Consider the following 24,975-nt stretch of genomic DNA (forward strand, 5'->3'; position numbering starts at 1 on the left):
GATACTCTACTTAGAAAACCCTAAAGACTCTAGCAAAAAGCTTCTAGAAACAATAGACTCATATAGCTAGGTGGCAGGCTACAAAATTAACACACAAAAATCAATGGTCTTTCTATACACCAATAGTAATAAGGAAGAAATGGACATTAAGAAAACAACCCCATTCACAATAGTGCCACACAAACTCAAATATCTTGGAATCAACTTGACTAAAAATGTGAAGGACCTATACAAAGAAAACTATAAAACTCTGCTCCAAGAAATAAGAGAGGACACGCGGAAATGGAAACGCATAACCTGCTCATGGATTGGCAGGATTAATATCATCAATATGGCAATACTCCACAAGGCATTATACAGATTTAATGCTATCCCTCTAATGATACCCATGACATTCTTCAAAGAAGTGGATCAGGCACTCTTGAAATTCATTTGGAACAAAAAACACCCTAGAATAGCTAAGGCAATCATTGGGAAAAAGAATATGGGAGGCATTACTTTCCCCAACTTTAAACTTTACTACAAAGCAATAGTTATCAAAACAGCATGGTATTGGAATAAGACAGGCCCTCAGATCAGTGGAATAGGCTTGAATACTCAGAAAATGTTCCCCAGACATACAATCACCTAATTTTTGATAAAGGAGCAGGAAATCCTAAATGGAGCAGGGAAAGCCTCTTCAACAACTGGTGTTGGCACAACTGGATAGCCACTTGCAAAAAATTGAACTTAGACCCCCAGCTAACATCATGTACGAAGGTAAAATCCAAATGGATTAAAGACCTCGATATCAGCCCCAAAACCATAAGATATATAGAACAGCACATAGGCAAGACACTCCAGGACATTACAGGCATATTAAAGGAGGAAACTGCACTCTCCAAGCAAGTGAAAGCAGAGATTAACAGATGGGAATATATTAAGCTGAGAAGCTTCTGCACCTCAAAGGAAATAGTGCCCAGGCTACAAGAGCCACCCACTGAGTGGAAGAAACTATTCACCCAATACCCATCAGATAAGGGGCTAATCTCCAAAATATGCAGGGCACTGACAGAACTTTACAAGAAAAAAATATCTAATCCCATCAGAAAATGGGGAGAAGAAATGAACAGAGACTTTGACAAAGAAGAAATACAAATGGCCAAAAGACACATGAAAAAATGCTCCACATCACTAATCATCAGGGAGATGCGAATCAAAACAACAATCAGATACCACCTCACACCACAGAGAATGGCACACATCACAAAGAATGAGAATAAACAGTGTTGGCGGGGATGTGAAGAGAAAGGAACTCTTATCCACTGCTGGTGGGAATGCCATCTAGTTCAATCTTTATGGAAAGCGATATGGAGATTCCTCCAAAAACTGGAAATCGACCTCCCATAGGATCCAGCTATACCACTCCTAGGAATATAACCTAGGAACACAAAAATACAATACAAAAACCCCTTCCTTACACCTATATTCATTGCAGCACTATTTACCATAGCAAGACTATGGAAACAACCAAGATGCCCTTCAACAGACGAATGGCTAAAGAAACTGTGGTACATATACACAATGGAATATTATGCAGCTGTCAGGAGAGATGAAGTCATGAAATTTTCCTATACATGGATGTACACGGAATCTATTATGCTGAGTGAAATAAGTCAGAGAGAGAGAAAAACGCAGAATGGTCTCACTCATCTATGGGTTTTAAGAAAAGTGAAAGACATTCTTGCAATAATAATTTTCAGACACAAAAGAGAAAAGAGCTGGAAGTTCCAGCTCACCTCAGGAAGCTCACCACAAAGAGTGATGAGTTTAGTTAGAGAAATAACTACATTTTGAACTGTCCTAATAATGAGAATGTATGAGGGAAATGGAAAGCCTGTCTAGAGTACAGGTGGGGGTCGGATAGGGAGGAGGGAGATTTGGGACATTGGTGATGGGAATGTTGCACTGGTGATGGGTGGTGCTCTTTACATGACTGAAACCCAAACACAATCATGTATGTAATCAAGGTGTTTAAAAAAAAAAAGAAATCACTCCTGGCAAGCTCAGAAGACCATATGGGATGCCCAAGATGGAACTCGTGTCTGTTCCGGGTCTGCAGCATGCAAGGCAAATGCCCTACTGCTATCACTCCAGCCCCTTGTTTGTTGGTTTTGTTAATATTTTTCAGGAAAGGGTTTACAAAAGATATTCAGGGAACCAGAAATAATGGACAGGGCAGTATGCAAAATCATTAAAGTTACATCCTGAGGTGTGAATACCATGATGTACCTGCCCAGGGTACCCTGTGATACTCTGGATAGAACCTGGTTCTACTGCCTGCAAGGCAAGTGCATTAACCCCTTTCCTATTTCCAGCTCTGAGAAGCAAACCACTCTCTGAATATCTAAGACCTCATGCTAAAATCTTCATCTTTCTAAAACCCTCAGAGAATCAAGAGATTTAACTTAAAGAGAAACAGATTAAATGAATTAAGAGTTTAGGGCATAATGTGAATATAAAATAATGTGTAGCATGTTTATAATGGCTTAGTGCAGGTAATTTTATGTATAATTAAACTAAATCAAATCTAGTGAACATTTACAAGGATTTAAATATTTTTCAGGTGTTTTATACATGTAGGAGATCTTGGTTGCATCTCTGGCCCATATGGTCCCATGTACCTTTCCAAAAATAAACAAACAAAAAAAGGTCTGTATTACTTCATTCTTTCATAAAGCTTCTCTTCTCTATTTTTCCCTTGGGTGATTGGGAAATACACACCTAGCTTTTCTCAGAGGTCACTCTGGCATTGACCACATGCACAGCAAGCCCCCATATCCCTGTATAATGTCTCTGATCCCCATCTTATCCTTATTGGAACATATATTTAAAGAAAGTTCCTCAATTCCTAACTTTTCAAATTTAAATAATCTTTAGTTAGTATTTGATATTAGATGGCAGAAATGTATACTACACTAACGAGCTCCAGAAAAATCTACCCTGATCCTATATGTAAATGTTTAGTATGTAATAGCTTACAAATACTTTCATGAATGAGGAAATGAGAATACAATGGTCATACCTCACTTAAGAGTCAAATGCAAGTGCTTGGAACAATGAAAAAAACACGTTTTTATACTGAGAATAGAGTCCAGATGTGTGAGCATTTTATCTGAAGTGAGCCAAACTGCCTTGTTTTGTTTGTTTGTTTTTGTTTTGTTTGTTTTTGTTTTTTGTTTTGGGTCACACTGGTGGTGATCAGAAATCACTATTGGCAGTGTACAAAGGACCATATGGGATGCCGGGATTCCAACCACCATCCATCCTAAATCAGTTGCATGCACGGCAAACACCCTACCGCTGTGCTATCTTCCTGGGCCCCCAAACTGCTTTTTGCTTAATGTTTTGATCTCGTTTTCAGTTTAATTTCAAGTGTCAGTGAAGGAAAAACAAAGTGATGTTATGCCACCTTGTGGATACACAAGGAATGGAATAATATGGCTTGAGTCTTAATTTGCAATTTCTTGGGGGTGGGGATTGGTGGTGTTAATTTAACTGGTCCTATTTCATGTTTTGTTGTTGTTTTTGTTGTTGATTTTCAATCTCATGCACACAATAATTTTTCAGTGAAAACAAACACACAGGAATATATGAGTGAATATTTGAATATTAGTGGAGTACATAAAAATTAAGTCAACTCAGTCCAGATTTACTCTTCCTCCAACACCCGTCCTTGATGTAAAAATCTGTCTTGAAGGGCCTTAGCGACATCAAGGTTCTAACCTGACATTCTGGTGAGCTGAGAGATTAAAGAACATATTTATTTCTTATTTGGTTCTGGTAAGGCCCAGTTCTCAACCGCCTATCCACCAAGCTCAGGGAACACCTAAATCTTTAATCACCTACAAAGTCACCCCTTGGTTTCTTTCCTTTTCCTTACAGTCTCCTATCTCTTCCATCTTGATTTTCATTTCCCTTGTTGGGATCTTTGAAAGCTTAATGTATATTCATCTACTCTCATCTACTTTGTCTGCCCATACTGGAACCCAAGGTTCTGAATCTCTGTAAGTTACCTTACTGATGTATATTATTCAAAGTCTACTCATTTATTTAGACTGAAAAGTAACTGACTTGGACTTACAAGGATTTCCCCAGAAGAGACAAGATACAATCACTTGTGCTATGTGAACTTGGAATATTAGTATGGAATATTCTTGCCATAGAGGTAAAAGATAAAATGAATAAAAATCACAATAAATTATCACATATTTTGATTTGAAATTTAGATGACTTGTCTAGTGACCAATTTAGTGACTTGTCTAGGGCCAAAGTGATAGCAAAGCAGTATGGCATTTGCCTTGCATGCAGATGACCCAGGACAGACTGAAGTTCAATCCCCGGCATCCCATGTGTTCCCCCCCAGCCTTCCAGGAGTGATTTCTGAGAGCAGAGCCAGGAGTAACCCCTGAGCACCACTGGGTGTGGCCCAAAAACAAACAAACAAAAAAAGATGACTTGAGGCAAGATAGTCTACCTTAAATGGTTTCATATTTTGTTACTGTTATTTTTCTTGGTCTACTCCCAGCACTTCTGGGGGTTATTCCTGGCTCCAGACTCAGGAAATTATTCCTGGAAGTGCCCAAGGGATCATATGGGATGCTGGGGATCAAACTTGGATTGACCTAAATACAAGCTTAGTCTATCCTACCCCGTGTTCTATTTTTGATCCCAGAATAGTTCCAGATAAACTCAACCTCTGATGAAACTAAAAATACAAAGAAAGGTTAGAAGGTACCATTCTGAATGGGTGTTTTAATTTTTAAATGGTTTTCCAGATCTTGTCACAGTCAAGTTTTACTAAGCATAATGTTGGGAATTTATTGAGAATCAAGAAATTCTGTCTTACAGAGAAACTGCTTATTCGTGACATAGAATAGAGAATTTAGGGAAGAATATGATTATAAACTGATGTATAGAATGTTTGTGAAATATGAGTATTAGGGAAGGAAACCTTAGATATGTCAGAATAATTCACATCCAGGGAACTGTGATAAATTGTAACTCCACCCTGGATTTAGGTGTACCTATCTGAGACCCGCCCATTTCTGGGAGGGGTCTTGGGAACTGAATATTAGGTGTGACCTTACCTGCAAGACCCCGCCCATTCCTGGGAGGGGTCTTGAAATAGGTAGATAAACCTTTGAGCCACGGGATTAGCGCCATTTGCCCTGCTGGGCTCTCTGGCTTTTGGGTCTCTGCGTTCTGGTCTTTGACCAGCATGGAGCCCAAAGGGAAGATGGCTGAAAGGAGTTAAGAGGCAGGGCTAGCAAAGAATGGCTGTGCTTGAAAGGTTATGATAGAGACCACACACGTGGTGGATAGGGATAAATAAAGCTGATGCTTCTTGATGCCTGTCTCTGGATGAGTAATTCCGCCGTTCACCTGGGCCTGGGACCCGCCAGCTGGATGGGGGTTGTGGAGCCACGTGGCCTGGGATGGCAGAAAAAGATTCCTCCACCTCCATCCAGCCCCATCTTTAATTATTTGATTCTACAATAAATGAAGTGCTTTTCTTTTTTTTTTTTTTTTTTTTTCAGGTGTCCTTCCTTTGCCACCTTCAGATCAGAATAACTTGGGGAAATGCTGGAAGTGAGCCTTCTCCCTACCTGTTTGTTGTCTAACATTTGTAGCCGGAATTAAGGAAAGAAAGCTCCAGCTCAGGGCCAGAGAGATAGCACAGCGGTAGGGCATTTGCCTTGCACACAGGATGGACAGTGGTTCAGATCTGGTCCCCAATGCCTGCCAGGAGCGACTTCTGAGCTCAGAGCCAGGAGTATCCCCTGAGCGCCCCCGGGTGTGACCCTCCCAAATAAAGCTTTAGTCTTATTCAGGTTGAAATAGCTCCCCAGGGAGGACACAACTCCATTCAGGCCCAAGCAAACAGCAGGCATTCTACTTACTAAGATCTGTAGGACTTGGAGCTAAAAGTTGCAGTGAAAATGCAATGCTCCTTTAAAGTCCTTAGTTTTTTATTTTGTTTTGGTTTGGTTTTTGGGTCACACCCGGCAACACTCAGGGGTCACTCCTGGTTCTATTGCTCCTGGCAGGCTCGGGGGACCATATGGGATGCCGGGATTTGAACCACCGTCCTTCTGCATGAAAGGCAAATGCCTTACCTCCATACTATCTCTCCGGCCTCAAGTCCTTAGTTTTGAACACACTGTGCTCCCTAAAACAAAAGCAAAGTGGGGACTATTAGGGAGAACAAAATGGGGGAGGGGTGAAAGGAGAATCATGAAATTGAATGGTTTTCTTCTTATTCCTGTATTCCAAAATGGATGAATTACTCACTCTCAAAAATAACTAGAAGGGCTGGGCCATCACACAACTTTTTGTTTAGAACTTATGAAGGAGGAGGTGCTTGATCGAGGCCCATTTGCCTCGCAGGGACCCAGAGCCTTTGCAGAGGAAATGCCTGCAGGTCCAGGTCCGAAAGATGTTAATCCTTGAGCAAAGTTCCTGTAGTTTCCACCAAGACGCCTGACAGAGAAGGAAGGTGAGTAGTCCCACACCCTGGTTCTGCAGAACTGTGCCCTGTATGTCTGAGTCCTGGTTTCAAGAGCAGAGAGCAGTCTGTGGGGGCAGAAGCCCCCTACGGAGAGGCAAGGGGAAGCCAGTAGACCCTCACTAGCTTGAAGGTGCAAACTACAGCCAGGGTGGAGATGGGATGCACTGCATGGGAACAGGACACTTGGGCCAGACAGCCACCCGGGAAACACTGTAGTTAAAACAGTTTCCCAATGCACGCAAATGTAGAGTCATGCCAGTAAATCAACAACATAAAATAAATCAAGAACGACAATGGGATGACTGTTATTTCTCTCAGAGCCCTCTCCTCCCACAAGGATCTGGAACTCGGCAATTTTCATCCTTCGGAGAACCGAGTTGCCCCAGCCACCAACAATCTTCAACCCAGCGCGGATCTAGGAAGGAGCTCAGGAGTTCTCTACGACCTCAGAGCCCTCATGAGTTGGAAAGAAACACGGAGCACTACTGTTCAACGTTGCTTTCACAGTGCCAAGCAAAAAACTATTAAAAATAAATAATAAAGAAATGGAAGAAAGAGGCCTAGTAGATATATATATATAGGACACTCCATCCTCAGAAACCTGGATACACATTCTTTTCCAATGTACATGGGTCATTCTCCAGGATACACCACGTGCTGGCACATAAAACATACCTCCATAAAATCAAAAAGATAGAAATTTTGCAGGCTACCTTTGCTGACCACAAGGCTCTGAAGTTAGATGTGAACTACAAAGGGACACGGAAGAAAAAATTTAACATCTGGAAGTTAAACAGCCTCATACTGAATAACCAGTGGGTCCGAGTTGAAATCGAGGAAATCAAAAGGTTCCTGGAAACAAATGACAATAAAAACACAAACTATCAGAACTTATGGGACACAGCAAAAGCAGTACTGGGAGGAAAATGTATGGCTTTGCAAGCACACATCAGGAAGGAAGAAGGAGCTTACCTGAGTAGCTTAATGACACAGCTAATAGAACTAGAAAGTGCTCAACAAAAGGACCAAAAAATAGGGAGACAGAAGGAAATAACAAAGCTGAGAGCAGAAATTAACGAAGTGGAAACCCAAAAAACATCCCGAAAGATCAACGAAAGCAGAAGTTGGTTCTTTGAAAAATAAACAAGATTGATAGACCATTGGCAAAACTCACAAAGCAAAAGAGAGAGAAACTTGATAGCGCATATTAGAAATGAAAAGGGGGAGATCACTACAGATACTGCATAGATTCAAAGGGTATTCAGAGAATACTTTGAGAAACTCTATGCCACTAAATATGAGAACCTGGACGAAATGGATAAATTTTTGAACTCATATAACCTTCCACGGTTGAATAAAGAAGATGTAGCATATCTAAACATCCCCATCACTATTGAGGAAATTAAAACTGTAATCAAAAATTTGCCCAAAAACAAAAGCACAGGCCCTGATGGATTCACGAATGAATTCTTTCAAACATTTCAAGAGGAACTACTACCAATCCTGGCCAGGCTCTTTTATGAAATCGAAAAAACAAGAACACTTCCAAATAGCTTTTATGAAGCCAACATCACCTTAATACCAAAACCTGATAGAGATGCTGCCAAAAAAGAAAATTACAGACCAATATCCCTGATGAACACAGATGCAAAGATCCTCAACAAAATCCTGGTGAACAGGATCCAGTGCCTCATCAAGAAGATCATTCACTTTGATCAAGTATGTTTCATCCCAGGAATGCAAGGCTGGTTTAACATCCATAAATCTATCAACATAATACACAACATAAACAACAAGAAAAATAAAAATCACATGTTCATATCAATAGATGCAGAAAAAGCATTTGATAAGGTTTAACACCCATTCTTGATGAAAAAGGAATAAAAGGAACCTTTCTCAATATAGTTAAAGCCATCTACCAGAAGCCAGTGGCAAATATTATCCTCAATGGAGATAAAGTAAAATCCTTCCCTCTAAATTCTGGTACAAGACAAGGCTGTCCTCTCTCACCACTCCTATTCAACATAGTACTGGAAGTACTTGCTATAGCGATTAGGCAAGAAAAAGGTATCAAGGGAATCCAGATAGAAAAGGAAGAAGTCAAGCTCTCACTGTTTGCAGATGACATGATACTCTACTTAGAAAACCCTAAAGACTCTAGCAAAAAGCTTCTAGAAATAATATAGATTCATATAACAAAGTGGCAGGCTACAAAATTAACACACAAAAATCAATGGCCTTTTTATACACTAATAATGATAGGGAAGAAATGGACATTAAGAGGACAATCCCATTCACATTAGTGCCACACAAACTCAAATATCTTGGAGTCAACCTGACTAAAGATGTGAAGGATCTATACAAAGAAAACTACAAAACACTGCTCTAAGAAATAAGAGAGGACATGTGGAAATGGAAACACATACATTGCTCATGGATTGGCAGGATCAACATCATTAAAATGGCAATACTTCCAAAAACATTGTACAGATTTAACGCGATTCCTCTGAAGATACCCATGACATTCTTCAAAGAAGTGGATCAAATACTTCTGAAATTCATCTGGAACAATAAACAACCTCGAATAGCTAAAGCACTCCTTGGGAAAGGGAATATGGGAGGCATTACTTTCCCCAATTTTAAGCTGTATTACAAAGCAATAGTTATCAAAACAGCATGGTATTGGAATAAAGACAGACCCTCAGATCCATGGAATAGGCTTGAGTACTCAGAGAAGGTTCCTCAGACATATAACCACCTAGTTTTTGATAAAGGAGCAAGAAATCCTAAATGGAGCAAGGAAAGCCTATTCAACAAGTGGTGTTGGCACAACTGGTTAGCCACTTGCAAAAAAGCGAACTCAGACCCCCAGCTAACACCATGTACAAAGGTAAAATCCAAATGGATTAAAGACCTTGATATCAGATCTGAAACTATAAGGTATATAGAACAACATGTAGGTGAAACACTCCAGGACATTGAGACTAAAGGCATCTTTAAGGAGGAGGCAGCACTTTCCAAACAAGTGGAAGCAGAGATAAACAGATGGGACTATATTAAGCTGAGAAGCTGCTGCATCTCAAAGGAAATAGTGCCCAGAATACAAAGGCCACCCACTGAGTGGGAGAAATTATTCACCCAAATACTCATCAGATAAAGGGCTAGTATCCAAAATTTACAAGGTACTGACAGAACTATACAAGAAAAAAACAACTAACCCCAGCAAAAAATGGGGAGAAGAAATGAACAGACACTTTGAAAAAGAAGAAAGGCAAATGGCCAAAAGGCACATGAAAAGATGCTCAGCATCACTAATCGTCAGGGAGATGCAAATCAAAACTACTATGAGGTATCACCTCACGCCACTGAGATTGGCACACATCACAAAAATGGAAAACAAGCAGTGCTGGCGGGGATATGGAGAGAAAGGAACTTATTTTCACTGCTGGTGGGAATGCCGTCTAGTACAACCTTTATGGAAAGCGATATGGAGATTCCTTCACTAACTGGAAATTGAGCTTCCATACAATCCAGCTATACCACTCCTAGGAATATACCCTCAGAACACAAAAATACAATACAAAAATCCCTTCCTTACTCCTATATTCATTAGAGCACTATTTACAATAGCCAGACTCTGGAAACAACCAAGATGCCCTTCAACAGATGAATGGCTAAAGAAACTGTGGTACATATACACAATGGAATACTATGCAGCCATCAGGAGAGATAAAGTCATGAAATTTTCCTATACATGGATGTACATGGAATCTATTATGCTGAGTGAAGTAAGTCAGAGGGAGAGAGAAAGATGCAGAATGGTTTCACTCATCTATGGGCTTTAAGAAAAATGAAAGACATTTTTAACAGTATCTCAGAGACAAGGGAGATGAGGGCTGGTAGGTGCAGCTCATGACATGAAGCTTATCACATAGAGTGATGAGTGCAGTTGGAGAGATGAATACACTGAAAACTATCATAACAATGTGAATGAATGAGGGAAGTAGAAAGCCTGTCTCGAGTAAAGGTGTAGGGGGGTGGGGAAGAGGGAGATCTGGGAAATTGGTGGTGGGAATGTTGCACTGGTGAAGGGGGTGTTCTTTACATGAGTGTAATCATACAACTATAATCATGTTTGTAATCACGGTGTTTAAATAAAGATAATTATAAAAAAAAGAAATTGGGTGAGAACATGTAGATAAAGAAACTTACTATGACTCTGTATAAGTTACACATGTTTGTGAAGTTTGTCATGTATTTTAAAAGATACTCTCCTTTAGTAATTCTTATAAATGAGTGTCAAGGCTATGAACTCTCTAAACTATTTTTTCTTTGAATATTTGTATTATTCCTTCAAATCTGAATGGCAATATAGCTGAATAAAATAAATAAATAAATAAATAAATAAATAAATAAATAAATAAATTGGGGCCCAAGCAGTGGTGCAAGCGGTAGAGCGTTTGCTAGGACGAACCGCAGTTCAATTCCCAGGCGTCCCATGTGGTCTCCCAAGCCAGGAGCTATTTCTGAGCACATAGCCAGGAGTGACCCCTAAGCGTCACTGGATGTGGCCCCAAAACAAAAACAAACAAACAAAAACCAAAACATTAGATTCAAACTGCAACCACCCAAAATTATAAGTGTGCTTGTCAGCTGAGGGCCCATAGGCACACTGGAAAGGATGCGGACACTGGTGGCGGGATGGTGCTAGAATGTTATATGCTAAAACTTTACTATCAGTAACTTTGTAAATCACAGTGACATAAAGAAAATAATTTAAAATGTTATTATAATACATCTATAAAACTAGAATGCATGGGGTCTTCAGACAAAATAATAATATAGAAATACAAGTGGACATTTAGGAGTGGTGGTGCAAGCGGTAAGGCATCTGTCTGCCTTGTCTTAGGACGGACCTGGTTCGATCCCCCTGGCGTCCCATAGGGTCCCCAGCAGCAATTTCTTTTCTTTTTTTTTTTTTTAGGATAAAAATTTTCTGTTTATTTAAATTGCACAACTAACAGTACAGGTTAGGCTAAAAAGATATCCGTGCCTTTATAGTCACTCTTTATTCCCATCCCAGATCCAGATACAAATAGAGTCCATTCCTACTGCATAATATCAACAAACAGCTAGTGACTAACAAGGATAACACAACATAAACATATTTACAAAAGAAAAAGGACATTTATGCCTAACTAAACTTTATCCAGTTGATTATTAACTCGTATCTTTTTTTGTCACTTTTCCTCTGCTGGCTTCAATTTTGTAATTGTATTCTAGGTAAAGCATTTATCTGATGGTAGCTAATTCTTGTTGGCTTTAGCAGAAATGGAGCAATAATGAGAATAGACTAGAAAAGCCTTGTCTTAGGACTCCTAATGAAACTGTGGGCCACAGGATATTTACAGCATTAGAAAGTGTTTCATTGGAGTTAAATATTTCCAAGTTATTCTGAAATTATTTTTTTTTAGACCCGAGTTCCCTCCGAGCTGCCAGAACCTTTGCTTTCTTTTCCTTTTGCAATTCTTCACGTTTCTTACTTTACTCCTCTCTGGTCTTGAAACGAGGTTGTTTGTACGTGTTCTTGTGGAGGCTGACTCTACTTATATGTTCATTTGGACAATTATTTTCTTTAGATTGTCCCCATGGTTTCAGTTTTCCTTTGTGTGGCTCATAGTTGAGTGGACGAGATAAACTTGCTTTAAGATCAAACACTGGTTTCTTCTGGGAGATGGGAATATTCAAGGCCTTAGCAGTCTCTTTGAATGGGGTAGAAACAGCAGCGGAATCCCTTCTTGGGGTCTTCAATTTGTTCTGAGCACCGATTGGCCTTTTGGGGTACTACAAGGTACATCGGCGATTTCTGAGCGCAGAGCCAGGAGGAACCCCTGAGCGACACGGGGTGTGGCCCCAACCTTCCCCAAAACAATAATAAACAAAGAAACAAACAAATAAACAATATCTCCCTGCGGGGCGGAAATAGACAGTTACTTGACCGAGGGGAAGAGGGGAGGAGTCGGGTGGGGGCGTGGCTACGGAGACCGGGCGGAAACCGGGCAAGGGGACGCGGAAGTAAGCGCGGGCGGGAGGGCCAGTAGCGATCCAGGGCTGAATAGACTCCTCGCCTTCCGCCTCTCACCTTCCGCCGCCGCACGCCCCGCCCACGCTCGTCGCAAGCTCCGCCCTCCGCCGCCGCACGCCCCGCCCACTCCCGGCGCAAACCCACCCACTCCTTTCCCGCGGCTACTTCCGGGGTGGGCCGCCGCGACGCCCGGGGCTCGACGCCGGCTCCGTGTCACTGGCGCCTCTGTTGGGTCAAGGGTGGCCTCGCCGCGCGCGCGCCGTCACCACCCCACCGCGCCGCCGGCTCCGTTGCGCTCGGCCGCCTCGCCTCCCCCGCCCCCGGCTGGTCCGGGCTCCGGGCAGCGCTCCCACGGCAGCGGCGGCGTGCCCGCGGGACTCGTGGCCCGCGCCCGGCACGGACGGCGTCATGCGGCACCTGCCCTACTTCTGCCGCGGCCCGGTGGTGCGGGGCTTCGGCCGCGGCTCCAAGCAGCTGGGCATCCCCACGGGTGAGCGGGGCCGGGCCGGAGGGATGGGCCGGGGGCCGCCTCGCCCCGCTAGCTTGCTGGGGGCCACGTCCCCGTCCCGGGGGCCCGCTTCCCTCTGCCCCCCCAGACCTCCAGGCAACTTAGCTATAGAAAGCCAACGGGAATGCCAAAGGGCGCCTGCATTTCCCCTCCTCCAGAGGTGCCCCGAGCTCACGATCTCGGACTTAGGAAGGAGGGCTTGAAGAATGGCTTTGCATATGGGGGAATTGGAGATTTTATTATTCTTATTTGGGGGGGGTCACATCCGGCAGCGCTCAGGGGTTCCTCCTGGCTCTACGCTCCGAAATCACCCCTGGCAGGCTCGGGGGACCATATGGGCTGTCGGGATTCGAACCACCGTTTTCTGCATGCAAGGCAAACGCTATCTCTCCAGCCCGATTTGGAGAATTTTTATAACTGGCACCGAGCAGAGTCCATGTCGGCAGGGTTTGGCACCTGTCACCCCACTCCACCCCCCATCTTCCTGGGTAGTCTTACCTGATTGTAAGACCAGCCCATTTCAGGGAAGGGGTCTTTGGGAAGGTGACAAAAGAGTTGCCTCAGTGGTGCAAAGGAGATTTCCTCTGTGAGAGATTGAGGAAGAAGTTTGGGCAGGAGGCAAGCTGGAGATGCTGGGCTGCTGGAGAGAGGCTGCTTAAAAGATTAGCCTAGGTGGCTAGGCTGTATTAATAAAGCTTCGTGTCTCCTGAAATCTGACTGCTGTGGATCATTTCCTCACCCCTATCTTGAACCCACCGGCTGGAGGGGGTTGCAGGCGCGTTGTCTGGGCTGGCAGAGAAAGGCCTCACTATCCATCCATCACCATCCACAACCATCCAGGACTCAATCATTAATATGTAGTTCTACAGGCATCCTCTATGCTCTTTGCACCTGCCCTGGCCGAGCCCCGGGAGAGGGGAGAGCAGTGTCTGAGGGCAGGAAAGCACTTTTTTTTTCCACCTCCCAGCACCTTGGAGTGGTTTGTGTTCTCTCCTACCCCTGACTCTTAAGCTCTCCTGTGCAGATGTGTTTCTCCCATCTCCCATAATAGTTTTAGCAGGGCAGGTGTTGGAACCTCCACAGGAGAGGAGAGGAGAGCACGCATGATTTAGTTTCCTGCATGCAGTGTCACAGCACACCTATGCTCACGCATTATCTGTGTTCCACATGCACTCTTCACCAACCCCTAACCTCTGGCAATATTTACTTCTCTCCTACAGCCAACTTCCCAGAACAGGTGGTGGACAACCTTCCCGCTGAGATGCCCACCGGCATTTACTATGGTTGGGCCAGTGTTGGCAGTGGGGACGTGCATAAGATGGTGGTGAGCATGGGGTGGAACCCTTACTACAAGAATACCAAGAAGTCCATGGTAAGCCTACTCTGCTTTGTGTGGAGCCTCACTGAACCCTATGCACTGGAGTGCCAAATAGGGCTGGAAGGACCAAAAGGTTAATAGGTTCAGACTTAGGGAGTTAAGAGAGAAGTCTGGGTTGTTGTTGGATGTGAAGTGGGGGATTTTCACAAGTTCTTAAAGTTCTTTGGGTGAACAGCCTTGCAGATCAGAAGGAAGAGGAGTAGAATTTCAAGATCACACAGATCCTTTCAGAGCAAACGATCTTGGAAAGATGTTGGCACCCTAATGGTTTAAATCAAAGCTTAAACTCTTTCCACTCGAGACCATTTCCTGCACCTGAGATTTTTTTTTTACCAAAATAGATCTATTATGTATAGGTATATAGATCACTCACTGTAGTTGGGTTTCAGTCATAAAAAAGAACACCCCCCCCCCTTCACCAGTGCCACCTTCCCACGACCAATGCCTTTCTTCTCCCTCCTTCCCCACTCCCTGCCAGATTCTGGGGACCATATGAGATGCTGGGGATCAAACCTAGCAAGGCAAACACCCTACCTGCTCTGCTATCACTCCTGGCCTCGAATTTATTATTATTTCTTTTATGGTTTGGGGACCACACATGGTGGTTCGCAGGGTATTGAATCTGGACTTCATGGGTGCATGCATGCAGTTCAGCCAAGCTGTCTTTCTGGCTTAAGACTTTAAAATGGTTGATGATCCTCTCTTTGAGTTGTGAGATCCTATGGGAGTTGCTACCTGTTACTTTGAATTGAGGGGCTAGCCTACCTACCTCTTTAGATAACATCTTCAGCTGAAGACAAAGCTAAGAGGGGACAGCCCGGGAGGGTGTCCTCATCTGGAAGCACATTCCCCAAAGGTGCCCTACATTCTCCTTCATGCAGAGACACCTTCTTCTCTATGGGTATTTGACTGTGACCTTTGATCTCCACTTTGCTCAATCTGCTCTTGCTTAGAAACAACGAATTGAAAGTACATTAAGACAGGTTTGCAGGGTCACAGATTTTGCTCTCCTGTGAATAGTCTTTGTTTTCCATCATTGTACTTTTCTAATATTGGGCTCTCTTTGAGTCAAGATTGAATCTCCTGACAGCTAGATTGGACCATGACAGGTTATGTTTTGAGGGAAAAGCTGTGGTTTAGACCTGTGGTGTTGAGATCTAGCCAAGTCTTCTGCATGTGATCTGCCTTGTGACTTTCCCTTTCAACAATGCATGCTTCTGTGTTCATTCTCAAGGAAGCCTTTTTGATTGCCATCTTAGTTCGATTAGAATATTTACTGATGGGGCCGGGATGATAGCACAGTGATAGGGCATTTGCCTTGCATGTGGCTGACCCTGGACAGACCTGAGTTTGATCCCTGGCATTTCATATGGTCCACCGAGCTGTGCGAAGAGCCAGGAGTAACTTCTGAGCATCACTGGGTGTGGCCCTCCCCAAAAGAAGAATATTTACTTAAAATACATTTCTGCTCATTTGTGCTGTTTTGCTTTTTCAACCTATCTATATGGTTTTTATGCCTCAGCTCTTCAATTACTGATTGCTGTTTGTGTTTACCTTATTTTTCAGAAACATCATTTTATTCTCTTTTTCTTTTTTTTTTTAATTTCAGTGGATTTTCTTTTTTTTGTTTGTTTGTTCGTTTTTTTAGTGGATTTTCTTTGTGATTATATTTATACTAACTCATAATAGTATATAAAAACATACATTCATATGTGTTTGTGCCTGAGAGCAGATTAACTTCTATATATTTATTTTTTTAAGTCATGTAGAAAATGAAAGGTGGAGTTTTAAACCAAGTTCCAGTAATTTTTATAACTGCCTATATATTATAGCTTTCACTGAAGATAAAAGTTAATGTAGTTCATTAACTGCTTAATTATGTGGTTGCCCTATTAAGATATAATTGCTTATTACATAGATGGTACTTCCTGATAAAAAGACAATGCTTTTCTTTTTCTTTGAAACACTTGAGGAAATTGTCTTCTGTTCTACTTTTTTTTCACAGTTGCTTACACAATCTGAGTATTTGATCTGCTCATATATGGTTGACTCTTTTGGCCAGCTCATGTCCAGCTAAACAGTTATAGTTGATCTAAATTTTGTCCTCTTTGAAACATGTATAAAAGTGTGCCACAGTTGGAAAATTGCAGTGCTAGCACAACACTAGAAAAGATCTGGAACTGTTTAATTGCTGGGTCAATATTTATATTATTTTTACAGATTCAGGATTTATGTGAAAATTATTTGTTGGAATTGTAGGATTGCAAATTGATAGATGAGTATAAAATGTTGTTCTGTGGAATGAGGAAGGAAATGAGAGACTATCTTATGATTGATTTTTTTTTTTTTTCCTATTAGCTGCTCAGATAATTTTAGAGTTGGTGGGGCCAGAGAGATTGTCTAGTGGGCAGAGCACTTATTTCAAGTGTGGCCAACTGCATAGGGTTCCCTGAGCTCCATCAGGAGTATAAGCCCTGAGCATCGCCACATGTGACCCTAAAACAAACAGTAATTGAATCGCTCAAGAAATGCTTTGAAACTACTTTTATAGTTAGGAGAGCTCATGTTTCCAGTAAGAGATTTGTTACAGAGATTGTTTTCTTCATTTTCGTGGCAATAACAGGTATCTTTAATATTCAAGCCTCTGGCCTTTTATTATAAATCAAATAGTTTTATTTAAGGTATTGATGTATTCTAATTCCTTTATTGAAATAGTGTATTGCAGATTGGTGTTGCTTCCTTTTACTTACTATTCACTAGATGAAATAATTTATTACTGTACTTGATTACTATATACATAGTGAATGATATACATTACATGTATACTATGATAGTACTCTACCATACAAGAGGAGCTTGATGTTACTATACTTCATCTGTTTTTCCTATTTTGTTTGTTTTGTGGTCACACCCATTGGTGCTCTGGCTCTGTTCCCTGGTAGTGCTGGGGGTGGGGAGCAGGGGTATGGATTATATATGATGCTGGGGACCAAACTCAGGTCTCCTGCATCCAAATCAAGAGCCCTACCTACTGTACTATTACTCTAGCTTCGTTCTTTTTTCCTGGCCTTCAAAAATAATTTTTTAATTAAATCACTGTGAGATGAAGTTTAGATTTTATGGTAGTTGAATTTTGGTCATACAATCTTCCAACACCTGTCCTTTCACTGGTATTCCTTTACCACCACCAATTTCCCCAGTTCCCTCCTGTTTTCTCTACCCTGCCTCCAGCCTACCTCAATGACAAACACTTTTGTTCTTCCCCTTTTTCATTTTATATTTTTAGGCACTGCGGTTTGCAGTACTGTTACTTTAGAGGTATCATGCATATCTCTTCCTTTCAGTTCTCAATTCTTGTCCAGTGTGATCATTTTTCAACATTTTTTGTTTTGTTTTATTTTGGTGCCACATCTGACCATGCTCAGGATTACTCCTGGCTCTGCACTCAGAAATTGCTCCTGGCAGGCTTGAGGAATCACATAGATTGCTGGGAATCAAACTCAGGTCCGTCCTGGGTCAGCCGCATGCAAGGCAAATGCCCTACCACTGTGCTATCTCTCTGTCCCCATCCATTCTCTCTCTTAACTGCACTTCCCTTATAATTTCTATTTTCTTTGAGTATCTATTTTTATTATGGATTTTTTTAATATCCCACAGATGAATGCAATTATTATATGTCTTTCTCCTTCTAACTCATTTAACTCAGCATAATACTCTCCGTGTCCATTCACATGTATAAACAGACTTTCTTAATGACTTCATTTTTCCTTTCAGGTGCATAGTATTCCATTGTGTAGGTGCACCACAGTTTCTTTATCCATTCATCTGTTCTCAGGAACTTGAGTTATTTTCAGATTCTGGCTATTGTGAATAGAGCTGCCGTGAACATAGGAGCACAGAGGGCTTTTCTGCATTGTATTTTGGGACCACAGGATATGTTCCCAGGAGTGGTGTTGCTGGGTTGAATGAATCTCAGTTTCTAGTTTTTTTTTTTTTTTTTTGGTTTTTGGGCCACACCCGGTAATGCTCAGGGGTTACTCCTGGCTATGCGCTCAGAAGTCGCTCCTGGCTTGGGGGACCATATGGGACGCCGGGGGAATCGAACCGCGGTCCGTCCGAGGCTAGCGCAGGCAAGGCAGGCACCTTACCTTTAGCGCCACCACCCGGCCCCCAGTTTCTAGTTTTTTAAGGAAATGTTCAGAGTCCCTGTCTCCCCACATCTTGTTTCTTGTTCTTGATGTGTGTTAGACTCTGTGGTGTGAGATAATATCACATTGTTGTTTTGATTTGTATCTCCCTGATAATTAATGATGTGGAACATTTTTTTTAAAGCCAGTCAAATTGAGCAGTGGGGGGTTATAGACCAACTTTTGTGATACTAATGTTAACAAGTTCTGATAAACCACTGCCATCGGACCAGCCGTGGAACACTTTTTTTGGTTTTGGGCCACACCCGGCAGTGCTCAGGGGTTACTCCTGGCTGTTTGCTCAGAAATAGCTCCTGGCAGGCACGGGGGACCATATGGGACACCGGGATTCGAACCAACCACCTTTGATCCTGGATTGGCTGCTTGCAAGGCAAACACCGCTGTGCTATCTCTCCGGGCCTGGAACACTTTTTCATATGCCTTTTGACCATCTGCATTTCTCCTTTAAGGAAATTTCTGTTCCTCTCTTCCCATTTTTTAATGGAGTTGGATGTATTTTCTTATTAAGCCTTACTAGTGCCTTATATATCTTAGATGTTTACCCCCTACTGGATGGGTATTGGGTGAATTTGTCCCATTCTGTGGGTGGTCTTTATATCCTGATCATCCTTTCTTTTGAGGTGCAGAAGCTTCTTAATTTTTATTTGGGGGTCTAGTTAGGTGCTTGTCAACCATGCAAAGATCACACCCACATCCCATGTGTATAGCACACGTTCCAGACTCCTCTGTGCCCTTCCTCACAGGGATCATATCCAGGCTTGTGTGTGTGTGATATAATCACACAGACTTACTTGACTGCACTCAGTTTGGCTGAATCCCATGTGGAATTCAGGGCCTTGTGCTCTTCACCCCTTTGAGTGGTCCCCAGGTTAATTCAGTGCTCTTACTGCTGATCTGCTCTGTGTTAGTATTTTGAATTTGGCACAGTGTATAATTTTTTAGCTCTTTAGTAGCATTTAAAATTGTAGAAACTAAACAAACCAAAGCTCTAGTAAGAGCTATAAAGAACAGTTCTGTGCATACTGTTGATTTTTTTCTTTTAAGTTGTTTAAATCTAGATTTTTTCATTTTCAAATGGACTTTTTTCATTCAAACAATACACAGAGTTAAATTATGTTTTGCCACAGATATTTTTAGGAAGAATTTGAGTGTCCTCAAAGTAAATATTCTCCCCTTAGAAAGCCAGAAGACTTTATGATAGACTAGATTTTTTTTTTTTTTTTTTTTTTTTTGGTTTTTGGGCCACACCCGGCAACGCTCAGGGGTTACTCCTGGCTATGTGCTCAGAAGTTGCTCCTGGCTTGGGGGACCATATGGGACACCGGGGGATCGAACCACGGTCTGTCCAAGGCTAGCGCAGGCAAGGCAGGCACCTTACCTTTAGCGCCACCGCCCAGCCCCATCATAGACTAGATTTTATGTGTCATAGTGAGAGTATAGTGAGTACAGTGCTTCCCTTGTACATGTCTGATCCAGGTTTGATCTCTGGCTCTCTCTCTGGGCTCCTGAGCCTCTGAGCCCATCAAAAATTATCTCTTGAGTGCAGAGCCCAGAGTAAGCCTTAAGCATCACACACACACACACACACACACACACACACACACACACACACACACACGCCCAATAATAAGGGGCAGAACCATAGCACAATGGTAGATCTTTTGCCTGTGCTCACTGGCAAACACACACACATACACACCCCAATTTCTCATAATTCAGTACTTCAGTGGATAGTTTAATACTTCTATATGTGTCCAACATTCCCATACCTGTCACCACACACACACACACACACACACACACACACACACACACACACACACAAACCCAGTTCCTCATAATTCAGTATTTCAGTGGATAGTTTAATACTTCTATGAGTCCAACATGTCACTACACACACACACACACACACACACACACACACACATCGTAATTCACCTGTCTGAGCTGATTGGGTGCTTTGCTTTAGTTGCTCTCTGGGGTTCCCATGGAGCAAACCTGAGCCTTCTGCATGCACAGCAAGAGTCTGGCCTGTTGTTAAACCATCTCTAGCTGTTCCCCAGGCTGATTTCTGATTGAAGCTTTCATTTTAAGGATCATTTGATCAATTAAAGTTACCAAGTTACTTTCAAAGTATACATCTAGTATCAAATTTTACTTACCTTAAAAACTAAAACTAAACTCCTGAGCTCAGTTTATTTTCATTTGGTTTCTTTTTTTTTTTTTTTTTTTTTTTTGGTTTTTGGGCCACACCCGGCGGTGCTCAGGGGTTACTCCTGGCTGTCTGCTCAGAAATAGCTCCTGGCAGGCACGGGGGACCATATGGGACACTGGATTCAAACCAACCACCTTTGGTCCTGGATCGGCTGCTTGCAAGGCAAACACCGCTGTGCTATCTCTCCGGGCCCTTCATTTGGTTTCTTAATTGGTCTTTCTGTTGTGTCTTGGAGTCTGATATTTTTCTGTTCTAATAATTAACTCATTTTTACTGTTGCCATTGCTTGATTATGGTGCAGAAATTTTGCTCATTTTGCAATGGAATGGTGCCAGCAATTCTGGCTGTGCTGGTTTTCATACCTGGGGATTTGACACAGATTAGGGATTAAATGCACATGAACATATATGCATGCAGCCCCATCTGTGGGCCCTTCAGATTTGTTCTTTATAGAACTCAAATCCAGATTATTTTTATTAATTTTCTGGGCACTGCCAACTGTTATCCAAAAGCAAAAAAACAGAAATCTAGAATTTTCATACTTTTTCTTCTCCTGTGCTGTTTTGCTTAACTTTCCAATACCCTTTGTCCTGTTTTCTAATTAGGGACCTGCAGTGAGTTGGCTGCCCCTGTACCACTTGGCCTAACCCTCAAGTTTCCATAAATTGGTATATTCAGGGAAATTAATCTTACAATTAGTTCTTGGAGTGTGATATTTAATACTTTGCTTATTTTTGGTGTCTTGGGTTGGTTAATTTTTCCACTTAGGTAAATTTTTCTTTTGGTTTCTGGGCCACACCGGGCAGCACTCAGGTTACTCTGCTCTGTGCTCAGAAATTGCTCCTCGAAGGCTCATGGGACCATATGAGATGCCAGGGATCAAACCTGGGTTGATCCTGGGCCTGCCATGTTCAAGACAAATATGCCCTACAGCTGTGCTATCACTCCAGCCCAAACTTAAGTAAAACAAAACTTTTTTGTTTAGTTTTTGGGTCACACCTGGTGCTGCCAACCACTGCTCTGGCCCCAGGAGCTATTTCTGAGAGCTAAGCCAGGAATAACCCCTGGGCAGTGCCAGGTGTGACCCTAAAACCAAAAAAAAAAAAAAAAAAAAAAAGAAAAAGAAAAAGAAATTGCTTCTGGCGGCACAGGTAACCATATGGGATGCCAGGATTTAAACCACTGTCCTGGATCTGCTGCATCCAAGGCAAACACCCTACCACTGTGCTATCTCTCTGTCCCTTCGGTACATTTTTTTTGTTTGCTTGGTTTTTTTTTTGTTTGTTTGTTTTTGTTTTTTTGTTTTGGGGCCACACCTGGTGATGCTCAGGGGTTACTCCTGGCTCTGCACTCAGAAATCACTCTTGGCTTGTGGGACCATATAGGACGCTGGGGAATCGAACTATGGTCCATCCTAGGTCAGTTGTGTGCAAGGCAAACACCCTACTGCTGCACCACTGCTCCTGGCCCAAGGTAAAAATTTTAATTCTTTGGATACATGTTGATTTTTTTCCCCTCAATACAAGGCCAAAGAGAAAATGGTAGTCAAGTTGCTTGCTTTCCACTCAGCTGGCCCAGGTTTAATCTTCAGCACCACAGTTGGTCCCTTGAGCACTGGCAGGAGTGATACCTGAGCAATGCTGATGTAGCCCAAAAGTCAAAAAAGGACAAAACTTTTTCTGTAAATGACAGATCATATTAGATTGGTGGTGTCATATCTACTATTATATCACTCAGACATAATGTTTTCATATGGGTTAGGGACAGAAGCAATAAAAAATTCAGGAAAATCATACCAAGAATTGCACCTCTCCAAAAATTTCATAAGAGGGGCAGGAGTGATAACACAGCGGGTAGTGCATTTGCCTTGCACATGGCCGGCCAGTGTTCGATCCCCAGCATTCCATATGGTCCCCCCAGCCTGCTAGGATTGATTTTTTTGTTTTGTTTTGTTTTGTTTTGTTTTGGTTTTGGACCACACCCGTTGACGCTCAGGGTTTACTCCTGGCTATGTGCTCAGAAATCACTCATGGGTTGGGGGATCATATGGGACACTGGGGAATCTAACTGAAGGTAAAAGGGAAATGTCCTACCTCTATGCTATCGCTCCAGCCTGACCAGGATTTATTTTTGATCACAGAGGTAGGACTAAATCCTGAGTACTGTGGGGTGTGGCCCCAAAACAAAACAAAACAACAAAACAAAAAATTTGATGACAGACTGGAGTGATAATCCCGTGGGTAAAGTGTATGCCTTGCATACAGCCAGCCTGGGTTCAATTTCTGGCACACCATTTGGTCGGGTCCCGTCCCCCACTCCCAGTACTCAACAGTAAAGAGTGCTGAGCTAGGAATAAGCCCCAAGCACTACCAGATATGCCCCCAACAAAAAAAAATTAATGAGAATTGATTATCATTTTTTTGTTTGTTTGTTTCTTTTGGGTTGGGACCACACCCAGCAGAGCTCAGGGGTTTTACTCCTGGCTCTGTGCTCAAAAATTCCTGGGAGGCTCGGGGGATGCCAGAGATCAAACCCGGGTCATCCATGTGCAAGGTAAATGCCCTACCTACTGTGTGCTGTCATTCTGATCCCAAGACTTGATTATTTTGATTAAATTAACCTGTCATAAACAGGAAGATATCTTCAAATTTTAGGTACTTAGTATTCTGATTGTAATCTTTCACATTTCTTGACTATAGGAAACTCATATTATGCATACCTTCAAAGAGGACTTTTATGGAGAAATCCTCAATGTGGCCATTGTTGGCTATCTCAGACCAGAAAAGAACTTTGATTCTTTAGGTAAGTTCTCTAGGTTGTTTTCATTATTACTGCATTATCTTATAATGGCTGCCTTGAGTTTTACTGCGCCACTTAAACTCTTTCTACCAATAATTTAAATGGCATGGCAGATAGTATTTGAATATTTAATATGTCAGACATTGTTTTAATGCCTTCCATTAAAAGAACTCATTTCATCCTCACTGCAAACATTTGATGAGTTATATTGTTACCCATGCCATAGATCAGGAAATAGAGGTCAAATATGTTATTCATGCAGTTATCTGATAGCTCTTTTATAAATGTAAAGATCAACAAGAATAATGGCTATCAGTTTCTTCCATTTTCTGTAACTGAAATATGAATTGCTAAAAAATTATAAAATTAGGTCATCCTTTGTATCAATTTTTTTAAAATTGTATTTACCTGCTTTATCTTTTTAATCATCTTTCCCTACAGAGTCACTTATTTCAGCAATTCAAGGTGATATTGAAGAAGCTAAGAAACGTCTAGATTTACCAGAACATTTGAAACTCAAAGAAGATAATTTCTTCCAGATTCCTAAAGGCAAAATAATGAATGGTCACTGATGAAAGTAATTTATTCATTCACTGTTTTCTAGTACTTTACTGTTCATTCTACATTGTTTCACTGTCATTATATTTTAAAAATCAGACATATTCCTACAACTGTGGATTAGTTTAAACAGTTTAGCATAGTTACTGTATTGTGCTTTAGTTGTTAAATTAAACTCATCAGCCTATACTACTAAAAAGACTCATTTAAAAAATCAAAATTCTTTTTACAAAATATGCTGACTATAATTACCACTAGAAAAATCTTCCATATTTTATAATAAAAAGGTAATGTCTGTAAGTTTTGGTTAAAAAATAAAAGGTCGGATCAATAGTTTGAGATGAAAACTGTTCTCATGGTAAATTACTAGAATGTATGTGTGGATAACATGCTGTTGAAAAGAGAAGACATATAAAAGTAAATTAATAGATATAGTTTATTATAAATCTAAGAGGAATAATCAAAACTGCACTTTTGATGTGTTGGCATTAATGTATTATTACAAACCTGAAGAATGGTGAGATTTCATTTTCATTAGTTTCTTTTATGATGTCAAATCATTGTTCTGTATTTTACTTTTACAGTTGCTCATATCTAATTGATGGAGATTTCCTCTGCCTATTTTTGTTTGTCTTTAAAAACAGTAAAATGAATATCCTCCAGATCTCTTTTGT

General features: G+C 41.6%; 1 protein-coding gene across 1 annotated transcript; it reads left to right on the forward strand.

The window, feature by feature from the left end:
• Positions 1 to 12,915: 12,915 nt before the first annotated feature.
• RFK (riboflavin kinase) lies at positions 12,916 to 24,606 on the forward strand. Its single transcript, XM_049769766.1, has 4 exons — positions 12,916 to 13,125; positions 14,364 to 14,515; positions 23,644 to 23,746; positions 24,185 to 24,606. The coding sequence occupies exons 1-4, from the start codon at positions 13,044 to 13,046 to the stop codon at positions 24,313 to 24,315; spliced, it is 468 nt and encodes a 155-aa protein (XP_049625723.1). The 5' UTR covers positions 12,916 to 13,043; the 3' UTR covers positions 24,316 to 24,606.
• Positions 24,607 to 24,975: the final 369 nt, after the last annotated feature.

The sequence above is a fragment of the Suncus etruscus genome, chromosome 3 (assembly GCF_024139225.1).
Source record: "Suncus etruscus isolate mSunEtr1 chromosome 3, mSunEtr1.pri.cur, whole genome shotgun sequence".
Classification (NCBI taxonomy): domain Eukaryota; kingdom Metazoa; phylum Chordata; class Mammalia; order Eulipotyphla; family Soricidae; genus Suncus; species Suncus etruscus.